The sequence below is a fragment of the Sminthopsis crassicaudata genome, chromosome 3 (assembly GCF_048593235.1).
Source record: "Sminthopsis crassicaudata isolate SCR6 chromosome 3, ASM4859323v1, whole genome shotgun sequence".
Lineage (NCBI taxonomy): Eukaryota > Metazoa > Chordata > Mammalia > Dasyuromorphia > Dasyuridae > Sminthopsis > Sminthopsis crassicaudata.
In genome coordinates this window covers 174,563,882-174,590,915 of record NC_133619.1, presented here as the reverse complement: position 1 = coordinate 174,590,915, position 27,034 = coordinate 174,563,882, and the positions used below count along the sequence as shown (strand labels likewise).

General features: G+C 35.4%; 1 protein-coding gene across 4 annotated transcripts in view; it reads left to right on the top strand.

Moving 5' to 3' along the window:
• The first annotated feature begins 207 nt into the window (after positions 1 to 207).
• Positions 208 to 27,034, top strand: part of RASA3 (RAS p21 protein activator 3) — a 292,598-nt gene continuing 265,771 nt past the window's right edge. For all 4 annotated transcript variants that reach the window (XM_074299614.1, XM_074299612.1, XM_074299611.1 and 1 more), the window contains exon 1: positions 208 to 554. In XM_074299614.1, the coding sequence (XP_074155715.1) occupies positions 500 to 554 (55 nt within the window). In that variant the 5' untranslated portion in view covers positions 208 to 499. The remainder of the gene's footprint in view (positions 555 to 27,034) is intronic.

Genomic DNA, 27,034 nt, shown 5'->3' with positions numbered 1-27,034 from the left:
CCCAGACAATCCCGGGTTTAGTCCTTTCCTAACCCATCTTTCAGTGTTCGTCTCCGCCCTAGGGCCTTTTTGAAGATACTACCAATGGGAAACCACGATTCTGTCGGTAGGAGGAGCAAATCAGTCCCCGCCCCCGAGACTTCGGCCAATGGGCAGAAAGCGTGGGCTGGCGCTTGGGTGCTGCTATCGGCTTTCGGAAACAGAATGAAGAGCCCGAGGACCGGGGGCTGCGCAGTGCGCGCCGCGCTCCGGCTGCTAGCTGCTGTTGCTGCTGTTACTGCTGTTACTGCTGTTACTGCTGCTCCTCCTCCTCCTCCTCCTCTTCCTAGGTCTCGCTGTTGCTGCTTCTGTGCTGCTGCTGCAGCTTGTCCCTCCCGGTACAGCCAGACCAATCCCGGGCTGCTCTCCCGCGGCGGCAGCGGCGGTTGCATTTTGGTGCAGAGTCCCGGACAGCTGGAGCCGTCAGACAAGTGGGCAGGCAGGCGAACGGTCAGGCAGTATGGCGGTAGAGGAAGAGGGTCTTCGCGTCTTCCAAAGCGTAAAGATTAAAATAGGTAAGAAAGGTGCCGTTTTTTCTCACGGCCCCTAGCTGGGCAGTTGACAAAGGTCGGTCGCAGAACCTTGCATAGGTTGGGAACTATAGTCTCCCCGACCCTCCGCAAAGCTGCCGCCCCCAACCCGCGTTTGCCTGGGCTTTTCTCATTCCCTTGCTCTGCTGCCTTGCAGAGCCTGCGCTCTTGCGGGTGGTAAGGGTTGACGGAGGGGAGGATGGGATCCTTGGGAGAGGGAGTCCGAAAAGAGACTGTCTGAGGAAAAAAGAAGTCGTCTGTTGCATTGGAGATGTCTCCCGAAGTTACTGCAATTAGGGCAGCAGTGGGCGAGGCTGAATTCGTGGTCCTTCTCTTCTTCCTTGCTTGGCTTCTTCTCTGGGAGCTAAGCACAGCCCTATCTGGCTGGGACGGCCCTGGAAACGAAAACTCATCTCCAGTCTTTTTTTTTTTTTTTTTTTTTAAACGGAGGGTGATAATCAGCTTCGTGAGTCCGTTGGCCAGTGTCTGGGGAAGTTTGAGTTTGCCTTGGCATGGGGAGATAGGACTTGGTGCAGGGTATGACAGTTTTCATTTCGACTTGTAGAATGTGGTGTGTGTGTGTGTGTGTGTGTGTGTGTGTGTGTGTGTGTGTGTGTGTGTGTGTGTAGCTTAATATGTTATAATAGCAGTGGAACCATCACATCTGTGCCAACTGCAGCTCCGAGGGACTTCCTTCCCTGATGCTCTTTGGTCTATAACTCATATTTATGAGGAGGTCCACTTTTCAGCTTCCAGCAGCATCTTTCTGCATAAGTGATGGGGTATTTTTCTCTGATATGATTGTTTTCTGTTTTTAAGGATCCTTCTACGAAAGACTCGGTTGAATCCATTAGGTAGATTATAGCATTAAGGTATATTAGCTAGCCAGCTGGCGAATGTGTGAGAGAAAATATTGTGGTTTATACACTAAATCGGAACAGGCAAAAACGTCAGCGTTGTTTGCATCGTTTCAATGAGAGACGTGCCGCCCAGACTAGGACACAAAGCCAGCAGCCTTGCTGTGGAGCTTGCCTCCTGTCACACAGAAAAGCTTCAAATTTTCTCAATGGGTCGCTATTTAGAATACTGCTACAGCAGGCAGGGCTTTGGATGCTACCGATTGAACTGCTAATATTAAAGGTTTCAATAGGAGGTGCTCTGGAGGAAGAGCTTTTGTGTCCTAAGGTGGATGAACCCTGTGCGGTGTGTGGGGATCTTTATTTGTTTTTTCTTCCCCTCCCCCCCCTTAGGAGAATGAAGTGTAAATATTTTACGGAACAACTTTGGTACCTCATATTGATACAGTCAATTAAGGTGGTAAATTCATAATTTCAGGAGGTTGGTCAGATGAGGAAATGTTTGGCTAGAAAACTGCCTTTTTGAAGGCTGTGTAAAAGCATCAGCATTCCTCAGGGTTTTGTCCATCTATTGAACTGGCTTTCACAATTAATTCTGTGCCTATTTAAAATTGTTGGAAATAGAGGATCCTATCCTGCTACTTAATTTATGTATTAGCTGGTGTTTGATGTAGAGGAATTCAAGCTACTCCAATCAACATGTTGTTTCCTGTCTGTTTTATTTGTGCTTAAGGACCACTGTTTAGACACTATCCTGATATAGCTGGCCTAAAGTGTGGAGAGAGGATGTGTCAGTGCCTTGCATGTGATTGGGAACTCTCTTGCCTATTTGGTTGAGCTTTCTTAACAAACTGAGAAATTTAATAGCAAAAGATACTTTAATATGACTGATCAAGTAAGAAAGCAATGATACTTTAACATGATCAGTATTCATTCAGTTAGATTATTCATTTTATAATCTATCTGTCCAAGTTTATTTCTAGAAGGATATGAATAGATACAATGAGGTGGTAACAAAAGTATATGATTTCCTAATTAAAGGATGGGGAGAATTACTTGGTGTGACTACAATTTAATGAATGGATTTCATTATATGATTTATCCATTCAATTTTAACTACTTTTTACTCATGCCCTTATGGACAGCCTCAATGTAAGTAATTGTTTGTTCAAGGAAGAATTCTAGCAGGGTTTTTAGACAAAAAGAATGGCTTTCCTTGGGCTCTTTTTTTTTTTTTTTTCTTTTGTACTGTTCGGTATTGACTAAATTCTCACAGCCAATAAAGAAAGCACAACAGTTGAACTGGACATGTTCCTGAGTTTACCATCTGCCATTCATAGAAGAGAATTCTGGACAATGATTTGGTAATGACTAACATAGAGGAACTTGGTTTGAATGGTATGTGGATTGAAGAAGTGATTTGATTTGATCCCTTCTTCTTCCTTCCTTCCTCCCATTTGCTTTCCACTTTAACCAAGCAAACAAAACACCAGAGTTAGGGTGAGGATTAATCTGATTGTTGGAGCATCTGCTGCCTCTAATCCCACAGTGGAGATTGAGTATTATTTGAACCTTTCAGAAGTACCCTAATATTCTATGATAACAGCACGATGAAGATGAGTAGCCATTCAGAAACGTCCAATCATCCAACTCCCTAGATATAGTTCTAAGAATAAAATCTGACTTTTTCTTTTTGTTTTTTGTTTTTTCCCAAAAATAGGCTTTTACCTTGGTACTGAAACTACACATAAAGAAGTGTGTGGATACATTGCCAGGGAAGATAGCATCATATTCAGGGGCAATCAGTGACTGTGCATAGAAGGCAATTATATTGCTTTTGAGCAGAGAAATGCTTGAGGTTATTTGTACTGAATTAGTGCCTGTGGCTGGAAATCCTGGAAGAAAGCATACTAATGTAATTGTTTGGTGTTTAGCTGTATTTAAATGTTGGAACATGTCTTTAGGCTTCAGTGCAGTGGCATGGGTGAAAGCCATGTTAGTTAAACAGGAGGTAAAGGACTGATCCAATGACTAGACAGGTGGTGTGCCGAGCTTTTGTTCAGTTTCCCTTAATCCTTTTTGTTTATGGCCAGTATTTTTGCCTTGTCTTGCACAACTGTTAGTTGTTTTGAAGATAGGAAACAAGCCAATAGGTGGCCTCAGAGAGAAATACAAAAGAGGGAGAATTTTTAGCAACATATACCTTTTCATTTTTTTTTTTTTTAATTGGTAAGTGGTTTGGACTAAAATATAGCTTAGATCATGATTGGTACTTGGAATTGTAACCAAGTCTTTTCTTTGTTATTGGTATATTGAATGATCTAGGACAAGTTACTTCATCTGTAGGGTTTTTTTTTTTCTTTCTTTAAAAATTAAAAAAAAAAGTAAATTGTAATTATCTTATCTCTCTAACCAAAGGATAACTTTCAAGGTTTTGTGTTTCTCAAGCTCAAAATTCCCTTTAAAGAAAATGTTGTATAATAATGGATAATTCTCCTAGTAGAGAAAAGGAAGTTATTAGAAATGGCCTTTTTTTTTCATATATTGGGAAACCTTGATTCTTTAAACTGTTAAATTTAAAATAAATGTTGAATTTAGTCACCATAGCTTTGTACAGTTTATCCTCCTCCCTTCCCTCCCACATGCTTGGAATGAACTTGCATCCTTACCCTCTGCCTCTTGGGCTCCTTATCTTTCTTCAAAGTCCAGCTTGAGTGCCACTTCCTAAAGGAAGCCTATCTTGATTCCTTTCCCTTCCACTCAAGGAAATGACTATTTTATAGTTGTATTTAATTTTCTATGTGCATGTCATTTTCTATCAATAGAATATAAGTTCTTTGAAAGGGCATGGAATATCTTTTTGTCATTTTGTATATTCCCAGTGACTGGCACACAGTAGAGCTTCATAAATGCTTGAATCAGTAAGGTGGAGATGCTTTAAGTAGGAGGATGAATTGGAATTGGGAAGACTCTTTTCTTTCTTTTTCATTTGTCCTTTTCCACTTTTCCCCCTCAAACAACATTGCCTTTAATATATAGAGGAGAGAATCTGGGATTTCATTCATTAAACACAATGCTACTTACGTCTCCTTTGTGTGTCAATTTGTTATTTTGATATATTTTCAACAAACTTAAAATCTTACACATTTTTGTACCTCAAGTGAAAATTATCTTTTGCAACAGTATCTTATACATTAAAAACACACACACACACACTAACCCCAACAATACTCACAATGTGTCATGTAAGACTAAATAAACACTTCCTATAAGATTGCTACTTTGAGGAAGTTGTGTTCTGACATTTCCATGAGTCAGTGTTTTATAACCTGAAAGGAAACAGCAGTGAGACTTATGGAAGACAATTGGGTGGAAAAAACTACAATGAAAAGGCTTCTGCTTGGCAATATAGATTTGATCCTGGCTCTCATAAGCCACTCATTGCCTTTTTGATATTCTATTTCTAATCTTTGCCGAAGGATTTAGTACTTCAAAGTAAAGGCTATGACTAAAAAAATGTATAACTAAAATGTTAATATATAAAGATTTATTCTCTCATGTTAAAAAAGCAAGTATTATATACTAGGACTTTAAAAAAAAAGAAACTCTCCTGAATTGGAAAACTAAATTTTTATACTTACTTTGTTCAGTTAGGTCTGACACTTTGTAGACCCTATGAACTATACTATTCATGGGGTTTTCTTGGCAAAGGTACTGGAGTGATTTACCATTTCCTTCTTAGTGCTTTAAAGCAAACACAAGTTAAGTGACTTGAACAGCTAATAAGTATCTGAGGCCAAATTTGAAGTCAGGTCTTTCTGACTTCAGACCTGGTGCTCTATCTACCAAATCATCTAGCTCTTCAAGTTCTTACATGTTACATCATCAGAATGATGAATCCAATATGAATCTACATGTAATCTAGTAAAGTGTTTTATTTTACTTTAAATAGTACAATCTTATTTGGATCTTGCTAAGCCACATCCTTAAATTTTATAGAGTATTCCTGAAGGTTCCTTATTCCGTTTTATTTCATCTACCCTGGCACTTGAACTTTTTGTTCCTGATGTTTTTGAAGGGGGGAAGGAGAGTGAACAGGAAAATCTCATTTGAAAACTTCTAACCTGGGACTTATCTGCTCTCTCACCCATCTTTACTTTTATAGTTATATTTATCCTGGCCTCAATCCTAGCCTGGTTCTTGACATAGTTTTGGCCTTTTTATGTAGAAGATTGAAGATAGATATCTCCAAGATAAGCTACACTTTAAAAAATTACACCAATCACCTAATATATCATAATCAGAGAATGTTGTTTTAATAGTTATGTTATGTTATGCAGCATAAACAATACTGTGTTCCAGTCTTGCTCTGTGGTATATGAATAGGCATTCCCCAAGTTCTAAGTCCTTAAGTTTCCAGTGGATTCTGACTGCAGTATCACTTTCTTTTTTCTTCCAAATTTTTAATCCTTTGCTTCTCAAATATTCTAGTAAAGTCTACAGTTGGCTCGTTGACACTCTCTCTATCTCTCTCTCTCTCTCTCTCTCTCTCTCTCTTCCTCCCTCCCTCCCCCTCCCTCCCCTCCCCTCCCTCTCTCTCTCTCTCTCTCTCTCTCTCTCTCTCTCCTCTCTCTCTCTCTCTCTCTCTCTCTCTCTCTCTCTCTCTCTCCTCTCCCTCCCCACTTAAACTCTTTTTTTACTCCTTCAACTCTTCCTGTGACTTCAGGAAGTATTCTTCCTCCATCATTTATCCCTTCATTTCATTTGTAAACTTAAAACTCCCTTTACTCCTTATTGAGATTGGTAACTCTGCCCCCAGTTGAGTAGTATTATATATTTATCAAGATAAAGGAAAGCCATATATTGTGAAGTACCATTAAACATCATAAACATGAGCACCCCAAACCTCTAACAGACTTTGTCAGTACCCACAAATCTCCATCTATTACCTCCTGTAATAGTACTCCTATATTGCCACCTCTTATTAAATCTGCATTTCCTCAAGCACCAGAATTTAAGATAAATTATTTAAAATGTTTTAAAATTCAATATTATGTCTTTTTCTCTTAGTTTTTATTCTTGTAACACAGTGATACAACAAAGCAGAGAGATTGGAGAGGATAGCCTCAGAATCAAGAAGACTTGGGACTTGGACACATACTGGATATGTGGTCCTAGACAAGTCCATTGAATTCTAACAACTTGGTTAAGTGGTAAAGGAGGTGCTAAATCTGCATTAGTAAGAGAAATTCCTCTTGGACACATCCCTACACTGATGAAATCACAGGTTTGGTTAAGAAAAAAGTTGCAAAGGCATTGCTTTCTTTTCTTTTCTTCCTTCCTTCCTTCCTTCCTTCCTTCCTTCCTTCCTTCCTTCCTTCCTTCCTTCCTTCCTTCCTTCCTTCCTTCCTTCCTTCCTTCCTTCCTTCCTTCCTTCCTTTCTTTTTAATGCAAATTACCATAATTGCTTTCTTTTCTTTTCTTCCTTCCTTCCTTCCTTCCTTCCTTCCTTCCTTCCTTCCTTCCTTCCTTCCTTCCTTCCTTCCTTCCTTCCTTCCTTCCTTCCTTCCTTTCTTTTTAATGCAAATTACCATACTAAATAGGTATGTAATCACTAAGGTTTTTTCTTCCAAATTCTATAATTTTAAATGTGCAGTGTATCAGCTACTTTAATGCTTCAGAAGATATATAATTTTACTGGCTCATACATTTCAAGTCTGAAGAGATCATTTGGTCATTCAATGAAGCCCATTCAATTCCTTCATTTTAGAAGTAAGATAACGAAGGCCTACTCATCTCCAAAATATACAGAGAATTGACTTTAATTTATAAGAAATCAAGCCATTCTCCAATTGATAAATGGTCAAAGGATATGAACAGACAATTTTCAGATGACGAAATTAAAACTATTTCCACTCATATGAAAGAGTGTTCCAAATCACTATTGATCAGAGAAATGCAAATTAAGACAACTATGAGATATCATTACACACCTGTCAGATTGGCTAAGATGACAGGAACAAATAACAATGAATGTTGGAGGGGCTGTGGGAAAACTGGGACACTGATGCATTGTTGGTGGAGTTGTGAAAGAATCCAACCATTCTGGAGAGCAATCTGGAATTATGCCCAAAAAGTTATCAAAATGCGCATACCCTTTGACCCAGCAGTGCTACTTCTGGGCTTATATCTCAAAGAAATACTAAAGAAGGGAAAGGAACCTGTATGTGCCAAATGTTTGTGGCAGCCCTTTCCATAGTGTCTAGAAACTGGAAAATGAATGTATGTCCATCAATTGGAGAATGGTTGGGTAAATTATGGTATATGAATGTTATGGAATATTATTGTTCTGTAAGAAATGACCAACAGGATGAATACAGAGAGGCTTGGAGAGAGTTACATCAACTAATGCTAAGTGAAATGAGCAGAACTAGGAGATACACTTCAACAGTGATACTATATGAGGATGTATTCTGATGCAAGTGGATACCTTCAACATAGAGAAGAGCTAATCCAATTCCAATTGATCAATGATGGACAGAATCAGCTGCATCCAGAAAAGGAACACTGGGAAATGAGTGTAAACTGTGAGCATTGTTTGTTTTTTTTGTTTTGTTTTGTTTTTGTTTTTGTTTTTGTTTTGTTTTGTTTTGTTTTGTTTCTCTTCCCAGATTATTTTTACCTTTCGAATACAATCCTTCCTTTGCAACAACAACAACAACAACAAAATTCGGTTCTGCACATATATATTGTACCTAGGATATACTATAAGATATTTAATATATATGGGAATGCCTGCCATCTAGGGGAGGGGATGGAGGGAAGGAGGGAAAAAACTCAGAACAGAAGGGAGTACAAGGGATAATGTTGTAAAAAAAAATTTACATATGCATATGTACTGTCAAAGAAAATGTTATAATTATAAAAATTAATTAAAAAAAAGTAAAAAAAAAAAAAGTAAACGAAGGCCTAGAGATGTTGGGATTTTGAATTCAGATCACTGTCAAAGGTATGAATTTTCCCTAATACATGAAGACCATAACCATTTGTCAACTCAATACATAATTGAATGTTACCCTGGCCAAAAATGTATTACCATGCAGGAAACCTAGGCACTGTATATAATCTTATGCATTACTTGTCTGTGAAATGAAAATATATGCTTTGGAAAAGAAGGCATTAACTATCATTTTGGTCTAAAAGAAATGGATTAAAACTGACACTTTTTCCATGCAGGGAATATAGGCACAAACCAAATTATTCAAGAAAACTTTTTTTGGGTCCAGGTGCTGTCTTATTTTGATCTTTTAAGTCCAGGAATCTCCATTCAAATCCAGTTTAATCACAAGTGAAATCTGACTAATTCTCAACTGATGGAGTGAGTGTCTACCCTCATAGTAGACAACTGTTCCGTCAAAATAATGAATAGTAAATTGGGATCTACACCCTAGAGATTAAACTGTAAGTAGCAATCTACAGTTTATGAACAGTTCAGGGACTTATGAAGCCTGAGGGAGGTGAGACCTGCTTGGTCAACAAGTAAGGGTGTATGACACATACAGGTTCATGAAGATGGAACCCATATTAGAGATTAAATAAGATTATTGTCTTCAAGGAACTTTAGGCAGTTTTTTTGTTAATGCCTTGGAGTTAAAAATAGTTTAGATGCTGCTTCAATAGAAGGCTGGGCAGCTAGATAATTAGCTATTTTTAATCCATGGTTTGGGGAGTGGAATAGAGAAAATGTATAGACATAGGCCAGGGCTAGAAGCAGTAGCAGCAGATGTAGTAGCCAAGACTTATGAAGTACTAAGATTGTTAGCACTAGGGATGGTATAATGATTCTTTAAATCAGAAGGGGATCATGTAAAGTTGTTTTATTGCAGTCATGGATAATTTTTGTTTCATTATTTTAATCAGTTTTCTAATTCATTGTAGGATAATTTTAATCTTTACCTCATACATCTAAGTGGCATTTCTGTCTCTGGCTAGTAGGTTTTTTTTTTTTAATTCTCTTTTGTTTTTTGTTTTTTTTTCTTTTTGATAGATTGGCCAATAGAAAGTACCTTGGGATTATGAAAAAGTTGGCAACTGGTCCTACAAATCATAGAAATTTCTTAAGATATCAAAAGAGAGCTTTATCAGAAGACAAAAGTTTAGAAATGATTTCAGTTGGCAATAATCACTCCAAATAGAATGTAATGGGAAGAGTTTCATAGAGAATGCTTTGATTTGCTTCTCTGATGCTAATGAGCCATTTGAGTCTGTAAACCCACAAAAGATGAAACTAAGTGAAGTTAATTACATCTTCCTGAAGGTATTTAGGGAATCATAAAAGCTGTATAACACATTTTAAACAGGAGAAAAGGACATATTAGGAGTGAAATTGATGTGTTGGCCTGAAAACAAACAAATATACAGAATGGTAGGTTCTATAATTTTATTTAGGATTTTTAAAGTGTTGTGAATAAATTATCTATGTGGCACTTGGAAATCTCAAATTGGAAGGGGCATCTATCTACATCATTGATTCCAAAGATAATTTCTTCAAATAATTTTTTTTGGGCTTGAAATGTAGTGAGGAAATTCCATAAATGCTGGCTTAGGGATATGAAATATATTCTGGATTTAAAGGAGGATTGTGGAAATGTTGGCATAAAAAGAAATTGTCTTTTTTCATCCTGAAAAATCATGTAATCAGCATTTTTGCAATGCATCATTCCATATTTAATATTTTAGAGGGAAAATATTTACTAGCCTTGATTTTTGTTCATGAAATTCCTAGTTGTATCACATAGAATGTTTATAGTTCTGTAGAAAAAAAATTTGGGAAATGTATCATTGTTTCTGGTCCTAAACTATACTATGGACTAGAAATCTAGGTGTTATATCACCAAGTGCTTTACTTTCCACAGTCTCAATAATGTGTGGCCCTCAGTGATTCAGGGAATGAGAATCCAGGAGCTTTGAAAGGAATATGTAAGATGGGAGGAAGAGTTGAGAGAAAAATAATGGAGGGAGGAAGAGAAGATTGAGTTAGAATTTAAAGTTTATCATTTTAAGAAATAAGGATCATTTGGGTAATAACTATTTTGGGAACTGGTAACAAAACCTAGACTGTGGATTGGTGAGTTTGTCTCACTAGGCCCTGGAAGATTTGCCCCATTCAGCTTTAGAATTCCATGGAGCTGAAGTGCTCTAATTGGTAAGTGCTTCGCTATCTAACCTTGATTCACTTTCTGTTCTGCTTGTCTTTCCTAGTAGCCTCTCCCTTCCCTTCCAGCTTTAGAACCACAATTAATTCAATGCTACTATTGAAACTACAAGTGATATACAAGACTTCATCCCTGTGACTCCTCTCACCTTGCTTGTGAGTTTCCAAACCAGAATAAACCTCCTTAGCCACCAATTATCTATCTTTCTCTTTTATAATGTGACCTCCTTAAAGGAAGGAACTATCTCCGTTTTGTACCCTGGCACCTGGCATATTTTAAGTATTTAAAGAGTTACTTTCATTGATTTATCTTTCTATTAATCCTCATTAACACTAACATAATTAAATGGCCCAACACAGTGATATTTTAATATTTGAATAACCTCTTTCTTGAACTTTAATAATAACCTGCTTCCAGTCTTCATCTTTTCCAGTTCATTCTTCACAGAGTTGCAGAAAAGAAGTCTCATTAAAGCTCATCTGAACAAATCATTCCCCTGCTCTAGATATGATTTCTTCTGGCTTGTACCATAAAAAACAAAACAAGACCAAACTCAACAGCTTAGCTTCTAATGTCGCTTATAGTATGACTCCAATTGACCATTCTAAACTTGATTCATATTACCCTCTTTCATACACTGTATATTTCAGCAATATTGGCTACTTTTTACCTCCATGTGCTTGGAAGGTCTTGTCTTGTGCTTCTTAGAATTCTTGACTTCTTCCAAAGTGTTGTCTTGTTGGGGAAATTCTCTTAATTGATAGTACTTTCTTCATTTTCATATTATAGCTGTTTATCCATGTAAATATTATATTCCCTTTCCTCAACATCTCCTTTAGGATACAACTTCTTTGAAGGCAGGGTTTTTTCTATTTTTTTTCTGTATGCTTAAAAGCCCAACCACAATGCCTTATACATAGTAGACTCTTAATAAATTGTTGAATTGAATTGAATTAGGGCCTGATTGTATAGAAGAGAATCAAAGATGACCTGCAGTTTTGAGCTCAAGTGACCATGTTGAGTCTTGAACACTTGGCAAAGAGTCTGCTTTCAAATGTACTGAGGGCAGAGACCAGTTCAGAACCCTGGGTCAAACAGAAAGCTAATAATTCATCAGTAGAGTAACAGGACTGCATATGAATAACCTGTATTAAATTGCTTGCCTTCTCAGTGAGAGAGGAGAGGAAGAAGGGATGGCAAGAATTTGAAATTCAAAATTGAAAACAAAACAAATGTTGGGACAGTGGCCTTAGAATCAGGAGGACCTGAGTTCAAATAAGGCCTTAGACATTTACTAACTATGTGATCCTGGGCAAGTTATTGAATCACAATTGCCTCCAGGTAAAAAACAAAACAAAACAAAACAAACTAACCAACAATATCTATTAAAACTGTTTTTACATGTAATTGAGGGGGAAAAAAAGAAAAGGAATAGCCATCTTACTCAATTGGAAGGTAATAAATAAATAAACCCAAAGCTTAAAGTATATGCAAGTAATATCAATCATTCAAGATGTTCTATACAAATGTGAATAATCTCTTCCTTTCCCATCCCACATGGCTATGATTATGGGACTGGAATCTGAGGAAGCGAATTCTCTCCCTAGCAAAGGTTATTAGGTCAGATAAAAGGCCCACTCCAGGGCATTGAGATGTCTGGGAAGCATTTGGTTTCTCTGTGTATTTTGTCCTTACTGGAAGTGCTAAATCAACAAGATGACCTGGGGATAAAAAAAAAAAAAGTGAAAATAGTGATTTTTTTTTTTTTTTTTGCTTATTGAAAGGGTCACAAAATGCTGTACCTGTTAATGCCTGCATATAAGCACTTTTAGTATCTATAATGCAGTGTGACTAGTTTTCTTGAAATTCTGCATTACTCTTTACAATTACATTTTTTCAAAAGAGCATATATGAAATAATCACTTATTAGAATTAAAGTTCAATTTAATTACTTTTGGGGAAAGTGAGCACACTTGCTTAAGTAAGAACACAAATATTTATCATATGTACTCAATATAGCACATTTAATTGAAGTATTCCAAGCATTTACTGGGAAGTTGAAAGGGACTTCAAAAGATTTGCGAGTGTTGTACCATGAAACAGTAACTTTACTGAGAATGCAAACCAGGAAACCTAATTCACTAATGAGAAATTACTCAATGAAGTGTGATTTGGTTTATTTTTTTCCTCATTGTACTATGTACACTAAGCTTTTAGTTTTACCTTAAGGTGGTCTCTAATTTTAAATAATTTGCCCCAGTTGCCTGTTGTGATAAATTCCCAGAGCAAAATATGGCATGAAATGTCACTGCCCTAGAATTTCAGTGACTCAAACTCTCCTTCCTGAAATACTGAGGGAAAAGCTGTTTCAAAAAAAACAAACAAACAAAAAAAAAAAACAGTGTTCTGTGTTTTTTTTTTTTTTTTTTTTTTTTTAGCTAGAAAGACCAGATAACAGCATTTAAACAACACTGTTGCCCTTATTTTTATTTACTAGTTAGAGATATAAATTTGCTTACTATTTTTTGGGCTAGTGCCAAGGATAGTAGCACCAAGTACTCATACTTTTCTTTGAAAACTTTCTCTTTTTTCACTTTTCCCTTACAGCTAATAAAACTTTGATAGAGCTGGGATAGCAATACAGTATGGTACACATGGCAAACTAGATTGGGTCATTGCTCTCATTATTTAGTTTCTTAAAGTTTTTAATGTACCTGTGTGGTGACTGCATTAGGACCCTGGATGCCTTAGAATCAGCCGGAGTCAGGATAAGCAAGTCTTTATTTAAGGTCTTTAGCTGTAGAAGTGAAGAAGGATCTCTGCAACCTCACCACGTTGTCCGTTTACTAGCAGAAGTGACTCTGGCTAGTCTCACTGCACCTCCTCCCACAATTTTCTGTATACAACAAATGATTGGGCCAGCACAGGATAGTGGGAAGGGCCATTTTCCAAGCATATTCTTATAGAGTATTGTCCAATCAGTATTAGCCTCAAGTGCTCCATTGTCTTATCCCAGTGTATTGACTCTAGAGTTTCAGCCCTTTACATACCTCTCCAATTCTTCTATTGGAGTTTGCAATGACAAAATCAGGGGATTCTGTTTACTGTGAAATAAAAACAACAGCAATAATGTTCATTGATATGATTTTTTTTCGGAGGAGTTAGATTGTGTAGTAGATAAAGCTTGGAATCAGATTAATCTTTCACAGTCCAAATCTGACCTTATTCACTTTCTAGCTGGGTGAACCTGGGCAAATCTCTTAACCTTATTTGTCTCACTTTCCTCATATGTAAAATAAGCTTGAGAAGAAAATGGCAAACCATTCCAGTATCTCTGCCAAGAAAACTCCAAATGGGGTAGTGAAGAGTCACACATTGTAATGTTCTCAGTTGGTTTTCTGGAGGTCTCTGGGCATCCTTCCTTTTAGCAGAGTAATCACCACGAGAATAGGCAGGTGTTAAAGTCCAAAAGTCTTTATTGTCTCCTTTACCTGATGCTCAGCTAGCTTTCTCATGGCTTTCAGAGGGGACTTGGTTTTAGTGGAGAAAATGCAGGAGGACAGGCCAGCCACCACACGGCTGTTGAAGATGGAAATGAATCTCTCTCTCCTTAGCTCCAAGAGCTTGAGTTCCTGCCTCTAGTCCTCTGTCTTCTCTGGCTCTGTCTCTGAGCTCTCTGAATCTCTCTCTGTCTCTGACCCTGGCTTACATGCTCTACACTGAGTATAAACCAACCATTATATCACATAGGAACCACTATTTGTTGTAAGATTAAATCACTGAACTTAGAGAACTATTAATCACCATGCTAAACTAGATAACCATTGTCTTATCAATTCCACTGAATTAACACCTTGTAAGAATCCTTGTTTCAGAGTTCTGGCCCATAAAAACACATGACTGAAAGGACTGAACAACAACAATACTTTATAGCCACAAAGAGCTTTTCATAAATTATCTTGTTTAAATTTCACAACAACTTCCTAGGAATGATAAAATAATTATCATCTCTATTTTGCAAAAGAGGAAACTAGGGTCATAGAAAGTAAATGACTTATCTCAAGGCCATTTAGCTAGTAAGTGGTGGAGGTTGAACTTGATGTTGTCCAAGTCCCAACCTACCTTCTTCAATGCTGTGCTTTCTTATGACTCTCTAAAGTAATTTATTTGTGCTCTTGTTTTGCACTGAGACTCCTGAAGACTTTTGTGTAATGGATTATTTTTCCTTCAGATGGTTACATTATGATGCTAATTAGTTTTGATCTTCCCTCTGGGACCAGTTAACTTTTCACTGAGAAATCTTCTCTTTCCTCACCAACTGTCCCCAACATGTGCCTCATTGGCTACTGTTTAGGGGAATTAGGCAAATGATTATATATGGCCCAGCCACATTACTATTACAAAAAAAATTCAAGACATATTCTTTTAATTGTGGGTCAGTAAATGGTTGTGAAAATTAAACAAGCTAATGTATGATGAAGTCTTTGTGATTATAAGGTACCATGCTGTTATTCAGTCATTTCAGTCATGTGTGACTCTTCATAACCCCATTTGGAGTTCTCTTGGCAAAGATAATAGAGTGGTTTATCATTTCCTTCTCCAGCTCATTTTACAGATGAGGGAAGTGAGACAAATAGGGTTAAGTCACTTGCCCAAGTTCATACAGCTAGTAAGTGTTTAATGCTAGATTTAAACTGATAAAAGAAGAGCCTTGATATTGAGGAGAATATAGTGGTGTGGTTTGTATTTTTTAGTTAACATAACAGGTTTTGCTAGTGGATATAATATATGATTTACTAGTGGTATAATATATTAGGCTAAAGAGGACTGCCTACATGAAGATTATCACATCCCACTTCAACAATTCTTAAAGGCATCAGCAATCTACCCATTTCACAAGTTAATAATTTGGTAAACTGCTTGGGCTTATGCTTATCCTAGTTTTATATGTTCAATTGTATCTGTTTTGTCTTTTTATCATGTCATTAAGAAGTAAGTTTACCTTTTAAAAATCATTTTTGTTTAAGTCATTTTTCATATTTTGTTTAAACCATGAATCAGTAACTTTACTGAGAATGGAAACTAAGTTTTATGATTCCTAATTCACTATTGAAACTACTCAATGAAGAGGTGATATAGCTTGTTTTCTTTGTACCACATTTACTAAGTTTTAAATTTTTCTTTAATATATTCTTCAGACTTAAATAATTTCCCCCTTACTTCTTGGTTTCTCCATTTTTTTTTCATGCTCTATTGGCAGGTCTCCCTGGAAGTTATCAAGTTATCAACTCTGTGATACATTCCCTGGGATATATGATGAAATCCTGGGATGCATCAGGGTATCTGGAGGATCTTAGTTGGAAATGGCACCCATTGAAACACCATCTCCTTGACATACTAAAAAAAATCATCTTTCCTTTAAGAAAGATAGTGGTCAAGATGGAAGAAGTGAGGGAGGGAGTTGCCGCTTGTGATAGTTTTGAATACATAAATCCCCACTCCCTAGGTTCATGGTGGGGACCTATTTCAGGAAGGAAATTCATATTCTTTGGCCTTAACCTTGACTTCCTTCTTGTTCCAGTGTCATGGAATGAAAAGAGGCATTTTGTGTTCTGTACAATGCCCACATTCACATAAAACACAGAGGAAACTTCTTATGATGTTAGGATTTGGGGGAAGGAAGGAGAAGACCTTTCTTCTGCTTGTAGCTATAACTATTTCATACTGAACTTTTACTCTATATGTGTTTGTTTTTAGAAACATGATCTAACCTGAAGTCTGTCTGTATAATAAGCTGTGTTCAGCTTTGCAAAACTTGAATTAGGATAAATGTGAACAAAGTCCATTACTTGAACATTATGTCATATACAAGACATAATGCTCAACTGGACTAGGGCATGCTGTATTTCTGTTATTTCTCTGTCTTCAACTGCATGATAATGGGTGTTAGGAGTCTAGGTGTCCCCTATTGCTTTAATAAAGTTTTGGTAGTGGGTTTTTTGTTACATTTTAAAGTATAGTTTAATTTTTAATTTAATGAGTTAGGTTCACATTCTTTTTTAGTTTAGTAAGTCAAATAATCTTTATTACAGAGCATTTAATGCATGATCACATTTTTTCCAAAAGTAAAATTCTCTCTCTCTCTCTCTCTCTCTCTCTCTCTCTCTCTCTCTCTCTCTCTCTCTCTCTCTCTCTCTCTCTCTCTCTCCCTCTCTCTCTCTCTCTCTCTCTCTCTCTCTCTCTCTCTCTCTCTCTCTATATATATATATATATATATATATATATATATTATATATATGTATGAATGTCCTACATGCAACTACGTGATAGGTTCACTTGCTTCTGGCAAAGCTTGAATTAGGATAATGTGAACAAAGTCAGTTATTTGAACATTCATGTCATATATAAGACATAATGTTGGAACGAATAATTTATTGATGGTAATATTCATTCAAAGTTTCTGTAGAGCTTCATGATTTACAAAGCATTTTTTTATATGATAACCCTGTAAGATTGCAAGTTCAATGACTACAAAAATTTATACTTTCAACAAATATTGACAATTTTAAAATATAGACTTATGTGTATGTGTTGTACATATGGTCTGTCCTGATAGAATATAAACTTCTTGAGGGAAGAGATTGTTTTATTTTTATTTTTGTATCTCCAACACCATACATATATAATTCCTCACAAAATAAGAGCTTAATAAATGCTTGTTGATTGATTGATACCTGTTGAAAAAGTAGAAGTTTAGAGAAGCACTCACTAGTCCATAGTTATATTCAGAATACTGTAAGTAGCAAGCACAGCTTGGTTCCACTTTTGAATCCTCAGTCCAGTGAAATACTTTATATGAAAATAAAAATGAAAGAAAATTTAAAGAAACAACTCCCCAAGCATTATCCTAAACGTCTATAAGGCAGTTTTCAATTCTATAAATATTTATTGAACATCTTGTCTGAATTAAGTATTCTAAAAAGATCTTGTTTTTGCTTTTATCAAGCTTATAATCTTTGTTTCTGAGATAAAATTAGCTTGAAACTGCTAAATGGTAATATGAGGATAAAATGAATAAACAAACATCGAAGGCTATAAAAGTTCCTAGGGTTCTAGACAAAGAGCTGTGTCTAGAAGGCATCTAATTCAACCCTTTTATTCTACAGATAAAAAACCTGAGACTCAAAAAGATTTATTGATATGTCCAAAATTCAAAAGTAGAATTTGAATCCAGGTTCATTGACTTTAGAAATCATATTCTTCCAATTGCATTGGAGGGAGAGAACAATGAAGAAAGGATGTGGCAAGAAAGGAAGCCTGGAGGAGGTGGAACCTGAGCTGAGTTCTGAGGATTTTTCTTCCTCAAATAAAATAATTCCTCCACTAGATGCTCCTTTACCTCAGCATTCCTTCTGAGATGGTGATTCATTAACAATTCTCAAGATTAAGAAAAATAATCACAACTCATTTGAGAAGGCAATCTTGAGAGAAAGTGCCATCTACATCCACAGAAAAATGCTTTCTTTTAAAAGAAAATAAGTCAAGAAGTCCAGATTCAAAACTACTTCCAACATGTATCAGGTAACTACAATGACAACAATACTCCTCAGTACCTCAGTTTGCTCATCTCTAAAATGGATATAATATTCATATTCTCTAACTAACAAGATTGTTCTGAGGAAAATGGAGGATGGTGTGAGCAGAGAATAAGAGAATGGAAAGGAACCCGTTTTAGTTAGTATATGTGAGTAGAAAGTGGTATAAAGTAAATCAGCAGTTCTAGGATAGAATCAAATTGAAGAGGGCCTTGTCTTCTTATTTAGCTATGATGAGAACATCATAGCTTTTGAGCTAGAAAGGACTCCACAAGCATATGAAGATGAGGAGATTGAGATCTAGGATTACTGAAGGATTTAAATAAGATCATATCCATAGGAGGCATCAGAGGTGGGCAAGCCCAAGTCTTCTGACTGGTTAACTGTACCCTAGCCAACACTTAAACAGGCCCAATGATACTTCTCTGGAGCTTTCCATGGAGCTGGAAAATTCATAGTTTTTAGGATCTTATGTCTTAGATGAGAAGAACTTAAGGCAGTCCATAGGAGCTCAGGATTTAGAAATATATAATAGATCAGTTCTTTTATTTTATTGATATGGAAACAAGGTACAGAGACTAAATGATTTGCTCAAGGGTACAGTAACAGCATTAGATTATCCTTTTAATTAAACCTCTTCAGAATAAATAAGAATCAATTTGTTTCATTGTTTAAGATGTCTTTAAGTTCCAGACCTATTAAAGAAAGTTGAACACTTGGAAAAGTTGTGATGAGTGGTCCAAATGGCCTGATTTTCCAGGGTTCTGTGGGACTCTGAATGATCTTTGATCATTCCTAAGTCATTCAGGGCCATTTGAGCAGCCTTTGCAGTAAAACTTGCTTCTCTGGTATGGATTCTTGAACTGTTTCTGGCAGAAATAGTACAGTCTGGGCAATGCAGTGAGCTGAATGATGTCAGACTCTGGGTTAGTCAAAAGCCAGGTAAATCTGTTACTAGGGCAGATTTCCGATCAAGGTAACAATATTTCACAGATTTCTAGTGCAGAGTAATTTGACTTTCTCTGCCAAATCCTTTTTGGCTTCTCTGCATCATGAGCTTCCAGGTTTAGCTAACTCTTCCTTCTCTATGTTGAATTTTCAGGTGATAAGAACTTAATAGCCATTTTTGTCCCAGGAATGATTGTGAATGGGAAAAAGAGAGGGGATGGAGAGAGAAGGAGAGGGAAAGGGAAAGAAAGAGAGAGATTGGAGGGAGAGGTAAAGGGAGAAGGAGAGCATACTGGTTATTTTTCAGGACCTAAGGATGGAGTCTAAAACAGTATGTACCATGGTCAATTACAAAACAGCCTGGGCATCATCTCTGCTGCAGAAGCTGCAGCATTGTATAGCATGCCAAAGGGAGAGGCAGCAAGCATGACAGCTGCACCATCTCCAAACACAGGGCTCAGGGAAAAATATCAGGGAAGTATTTGGCCAACCAACCCTGCCAGCTTTAGATCTCTGTGACATTACAGTGCAGAATCCAATGCATCCTTGTGTTAGAATTTCTATCCCATTCCAGCACCTTATTTGGAAAGAGGAATAGTTTTGAGTGATTGATCAACAAACATTTATTAAATAGCTATTATGTATCTAAGGTTAAGAGTAAAAAAATAAGCTCTTTTATCATACTCTCTTTCTTTCAATCAACTAGTAAATCTGGAGTACCTATTATGTGCAAGGGACTGTATTAGGTAATTATAGAGGATACAAAGAAGACTAATGTATTATCTGTGCCTTCATGAAATTTGTATTTTGGTTGAGGAGATAAGATACATACCCAGGGGTATTCTGATAAATGTTTAATAATCAGCTTTCTAGAAAAGAAATAAATGCACTTTTAAATTTAAACTGCATGGTTAACATATTCTCCATCACTTTCATCAATATAGATAACCAACAAAACAACACATCAAAATCTGATATGTAGCATTTCCCAATTTCTAAAGTAAAATTACTCACACAGGAAAATTTAACAGTTAATTCAGATGTGAGCATACTCCTGTACATACCTCACCCCACAATACATACTTGAAAAAAATTGGCAGCCCATCAGCTGCTACTATTTTTATTCAGTTAATTTAATTGTATCTTTCTCTTTATGACTCCATTTGGGGTTTTCTTGACAAAGATACTGGAGTAGTTTGTCATTTCCTTTTCTAGTTCATTTTATAGAAAAAGAAAGTTAAGTGCCTATGGTCACATAGTTATTAAGTATCTGAGGCTGGATTTGAACTCAGGTCATCCTGACTCCAGACCTGGTGCTGTATCTACCAGTTAGAACCAAGTAAATAATATATATGGATTTTGTGCAGTAGTAGTTTAGAAAGATTGATTATTTCCCTTTTTCATAGAAGAGGCCTAAACATCAAATGAAATATTGTACATAAAGCATTTTGCAATGCTTAAAGAGCTATAGAAGTGCTATTATTTTATTTCTGTATTTCTGTATTTGTTGACTGATTGATTTGATATTAGTCTTAGAGAATGACTGCTGAGAGTAAGAATCCATCCAAAGTAGTAAATTCACATTTAATTTACACCTACCTTTATTTCCTGAAAACTGACCAGAGTAGTGATAATGGACATCAACAACATTTTTATGAGTCTCATGACTCTCAGAAGGAATAGAAGATCCTATCCAAAAAAGCATTTATTAAGCATCTGCTTTATGCAGGGGACTCTGTTAAGTACTGGAGATATTAAAATAAAGCCAAAATCAGTCTCTATTGTCATAGAACCTATGTTGTGCTACCAGATGGATTGTTTCAAGCTCATTTCAGTTTTTTTTTAATAGAATTTCTCTATAGCATTTATATATTATTTAATCTTGTAAATATGATAGATTCTTTGCATTTGTTGCTTTTTCAAAGACTTGTTAATATGACATATTCCAGGGTAGGGAAACTGTGAGCATTCTAGTTGCTACAATTATAATTTTTCATATTTTGCTCCAGTAGAGCAAAAAAAAAACTTTAATATAGGATGACTAGAATTGAGTACAAGAGGATGATTACTTCAGTGTTTCAATTATGTTCTTATTGCATTCTATGCTCTGATTTCTCATGCCTTTGTGCTTTCTTCCTAATTGAATTAGGAAATTAATGCTCATGGTCATTAGTCTTGTGACCCTGGACAAATCTTTACTCTCTCTGAAGCTCAGTTTCCTCATCTGAAAAATGGGGACAAAGTTTATGAGTTTAGAAGCTGATCATTTGATTAAATATGATAATTTATATAAAAGTGTTTTGATAGCTATTAAGTGCTTATATAAGGTATAATATAGGTAATAATAACATAAGTAATAATATGTAGACAAATATAAAATAAGGCAAAGGCAAAGATAAAATAAGGCATACGGTATAATGATAATAATTTTTATCATTATGTTGTAAAGACAGATTTCACCTTTCCATACACATAATGACCCTTAAATGTTTTTAATCTTTTAGTGTATATTGTTGGTTCTTTTCTTATTTTGAATTTGTATAGCTAGAATTTCAGTTTGTGGTGTACTATTTAGTTTTGTTCTTTTTGAATGTCTAATAGATTATTTTCTTACCACTTTTCCAGTATATCCAAGTTTCTTAGGAGAAAAAAGAAAGCATATTTTAAGATATTTTAAAAGAAATTTAAAAATTAAAAAAAGATATTTTAACAGAAAATTTAAGGATATTTTTAAAAGAAAGCATTTCTTTAAATGAAACAGTTCTTGAAAGATCTTAGGTTGTGATTGAGAGATACCATTTTGTTTATTAATTCAGAGGCAGGCGTTGGATGAATTTGGTTTCTGTGGTAAAAATATTACAGAAAGTAAGTGAAGTTTATGGACCCTGTAATTGACCCTTAGCTGGTCAATATTCACCCTATTAAATTAAAAATATTTTGGGATGTCTTTCTATGTTTTGAAAGGATGGGGAGGGAGAAGATGAAATTTGGCCAATATGATGCTTTTTAAAAAATTTCTGAGATTTATTACTTTGACTCTTCTTACGTGCAATCATAATATGCATTAATTTCCACTAGAAAACACAGTGGGCTAACCTTTACAAGACTTTAGTTTGATTTCTTGTATTTTCCCAGCTGGTTCCAGGGTACATCTGGAATCTATGAAATTCCTTTCTTTGTTCATCATTTCCTGCTTCATTCTGTGTTGCAGCCCAGTATTTGCAGAGCTGTTTCTCACTGTTTGTTCTTAAGTGCATGTTTATTGCATGTTACTAAGTTAAAATAAATGATCTTGCAGTAGAGAAAGAAAAAAATGTTTTCATTCTGGTTTTGCTGACTGTATTGATATCTTACTTATGTTTGCTTTGTGAAATGCTTTTTGTGTTTTAATTCAGGAATTTTTTTTTTCTTTTTTTCCTTGTCAGACATCTCCAAGACTGGAAAAAAAGGTTCAGCTGAGAGGGCTAGAGATGGGGGTGAAAAGGGAGAAATGGGAAAGAGAAAGAAGTAAATTATTTGCTTAGCTAAATTAGATGTTTCATTTTTTCTCTTTCAAAAATCATCCTTCATTATAATTTCTACAACTTCTCTTTCTTTTCTCTCTATCTTTTCATTATACATGTGCTCACATAGAAACCCAGAAAGACACAGAGACATTCAGTAAGGAATTTACTATGTGGTACTTTCTTTTTGTGTGTAAATATACATTGTCCAATGTAGATGGACAGGTTAGATAAATCAATATAAAAATGTAAAAGTGTTTTCAATTGTATTTTTAAAAGCCCAAACCAATCAAGTAAGAGTTTTAATTTCTTAGAAATTATTATGCTTTGTAGATGTTTTATAGGACTTATATCTAAATCTTTCAGTACAGGTTAAATTTCCATTTTAGCCTTTAAAAATCTTGCTTATATTGAATTAAAATGTCTTTATTATTACTTGAAAAAACATCTGTTCATCTCTCTATTATTCATACCAATGGAGAACTATAGTAGTATACATTATACAAAATTATTTCATTTTGACTTTAGATTATCTTATGGTAGTAATGTTACCCTCCTTAAATAATGCCTTTCTTAATCCAGTATTTAAACCACTTAATATTTTAAGTATAGTATATAATCATGTGACCTGGGCAAGTCACTTTACCTTCTCATCTATAAAATGAGCTGAAGAAGGAAATGGCAAATCATTCTAATATCTTTGCTAAGAAAACCCCAAATGGGGTCTTAAAGAGTCAGACATGACTGAAATGACTCAACAAATAACATTAACAACATCTTGTTGTTAGAAGAAGTAGCTTTGGTGTCCTAGAAGAATCAGTCAGTAGAAATGGAGTTAGAAGATCTGGAGTCAAATCCCAGATATACTACTTGCTACCTGTTTGATTTTGACAATTCATTTAATTTCCTTTTGCTTCCATAAAACTGACAATATGATGTTCTTAGAACACACATTAGACTCAATTTCTTTCTTGTTCAAAAGCTCCTATGACTTCTTATTGTTTTTAAGATTTAGTGCAGATCTTCTGTACTTTAAATGCTTTCACCACTAGTCTCCAACTTAGTTTTCCAGACTGAATTCATATATGGTTTAATCTTTACAACATTTCATTTCTGCACACAACTTTAATTTTCTACCCTGACTTTGCACAGTCTATCATACCTATCTAGAATAATCTCTGTTCCTGCCTTTGCTTATTGGAATTCCTGATATTTCTTTTATGTACCTATACATATTATTTTGTATTATAATTTTTTGGTGTATATTGTATTTTTGTTAAATCTTGTATTTCATGAGACTATGTAGCATATTTTATATAATTGGTTTATCTTTTCCAGTGTGATTCTCAGCAAACAATATATTAAGAACATATCTGACTAAAAAAAGAAGAGGCCCAGTCATACAATTAGAATGAAGGATAATATATATACAATCAGAATTTGCACCTGCTCTCTAAAAATATTAAGATTCAAAGGAAGAATGCCAGTTCATTGGGTTGACCATCTATGTAAACTTATGGAAGTATATCTCTCTTTTTCTTTGTCTCTCTCTCTCTATCTCTTTCTCTCTGTGTCTCTCTCTCTTTCAAATAAAGGATGAGTAGTCCATATTTGTTAAAAGTCTATTATATTGTGATGATCACAGAAAGAGACAGAAAGTCACATCAGAATCAAGTGATTTCTAATGAAAAAGAAGTAATGGACTATTCTGTGTAGAAAAGGGCAAAATCAGACAAATCATAGATTTGTAGGTTTAAAAAAAGAAGGTAATGGTTGGGTCACATAGGCCAAACACTTCATTTTAGATTTGAGTCAGTTTCCTGCTCTATAAACTGAAAGATTTGGACTAGATGATCTCTAAGATATCTTTTAGCTTTAAATCCTGTGATACTCTAAAAGAAGAATTGATTCGTTAAGTTCTAAATACATTATACAACTACTATAAAAAACTAGCTATTGGGATTTGTTAATATTTATTTAATGGGTCAGCTAGGTGGTGAAGTAAATTAAATAGAAGCCTAGAGTCAGGGACTCCTGAGTATAAATCTGCTCACATACTCTTATTATCTCTGTGACCTTGGAGATCATTTCATCTCTGCTTGCCTCAGTTTCCTCATCTGTAAAATGGAGATTTTAATAATAATTAAACTTGTGAGGATCAAATGAGGTACTAATTTTAAAGCACTTAGATGGTACCTAATACATAATAAGGATTATCTAAATGCTATTATTAGCTACTAGTATCCTTTTCAAAAATAATAAAATGATTGTTGAAGACTATTAGAGATTCTCAGTCAATGTCTCTGTCTTTTCGCTTTAAAAAGTCAACAAGTTTGCTAATTACTTCTCTTATCAATAATTATCTAAATTTGCTGAACAATCTTTAGGATTAGTAGCATTGTTGACTAGTCTAAACAAATTGGGAAAATTCTGGTCAGGGAGAATAGAAGCAATTCTAAGCATGGCCTGTGACATATTTGACCATTTTAGAGACCTAGTCATACATTGATATGTATCTGTACCCATTAGGTAGTAGACTGCCCTGGGTTTGATGGTGTGCCTGTATCACTTTTTATTCACTTACTGGAAACTTAGGAGGTGAGTTGTTATTTTAGGAAGAAACAGATGATTTTTATTTTTATTTATTTTTTCTTTAACATTTTAATTTAAAAGTATTTTTATTTTTTTCTACTTACATTTAAAGATAGTTTTTAACAATCATTTTTATAAGATGTTGAGTTTCAAATCCCTGCTCCCCCTCTCTACAGGAGAGCAAACAATCTGATATAGGTTATGTATCTACAAATATATTAAACATATTTCCAAAGTAATCACTCTGTGAAAGAAAAATAAAAACAAAAGACAAAAACCATAAGAAAGAAAAAACAGTAAAAAAATTGAAAATATTATGCTTCAATCTGCATTTAGACTCCATAGTTCTTTCTTTGGATGTGGATAGAACTTTCAATCATAAGTCTTTTGGAATTGTCTTGGATTATGGTATTGCTGAGAAGAGCTAAGAAGAAAATAATCATAGTTGATTATTGCACAATGTTGATGTTACTGTGTATAATGTTCTCCTGATTCTGCTCACTTCACTCAGCATCAGTTCTTGTAAGCCTTTCCAGGTTTTTCTGAAATCCACCTGCCCATCCTTTCTTATAGCACAGTAGTATTCCATTGCACTCATATATCATAATTTATTCAGTCATTCCTCAGTTAAAGGGTTTCCTCTCAATTTCTAATTCTTTGACAACAAAAAGACTGTTATAAATATTTTTATACTTCTGTGTATTTTTCCAAAAAGGGTGATTACTAGGAAGACATTTCACCTTTTTTCCTCCCTTCCTTCCTTCTCCTCCCTCTCTATCTTTCTGTCTCTGTGTCTCTGTCTCTCTCTTTCTCTGATTCTGTCTCCTGTTCTCTGTAGACAAAGCCCAGCTTTCCTTTCCTGTTTTCTCTCCCTTGGGGGTGGAAACTGGAATGGAAGAAGGGTAATAATAGTTCTCCCTCCCCCAGCATGTATAAAAGAAAGAACTGAGGAAAAGAAGGGAAAATCTTACTTTAGATCTCCCTAGTAGCTGTTATTCATTCATCAAAGAATCTAAGCAGGACCAACCATGACTAATTGCATGTTACAGTGGAAGTGTCGCTCTTCAGAATCTGTGTCATTCCCATAATCCTGTTCTTCCTAACTTGTTGGCTTTACTGGAAAAATAAAGAGACTCTATAGCAGCATGGGAGTGGGGTGGGATTCTGGTGAAAAGCTGCAGAAAGGACTGCCTGGGGCTTCTCTTAGAATTAAAAAAAATGGTGAATAGTAGACTTTGACATGATTCACTAAACATGTTGAAGGGTACAGTGAGATTCCCCAATCTGATCCTGTGTGATTCATATTTATATAATCATAGAGTAATTAGAGGAAGCCACAGATTAACTGGGTGTAAATCCTTCAGAGCCCACTTCTATTTGGTGGTAGTGTTTTTTGCTTTGTTTTGTTTTGTTTTGTTTTTAATACTGTGGTGATGGGCACAATTTGGAGACAGATGTTTTTCTTGGATATTTTTGAAGAAAACCTCAAAAATATCCAAGAAAAGGCTGTTTGAAGTGCAGGTTTTTCTTGTTTTATATGACAACTTTTTAAAAGCATATATGTTAATCAGATTTGTGTAAACTAATTCCATTTTAAAGGTACCAGAGAATTATATCATATATTGCAAAATTGAATACTTCAAAAAACGTAATTGTCCTCCAGTTTATCTTATGGACAAGTTAGATTTTATATATTGGTTTTCCATAATATTTCTCTTTCATTTTTAGATGCTGCACAGATTTAGTCATGAAAGA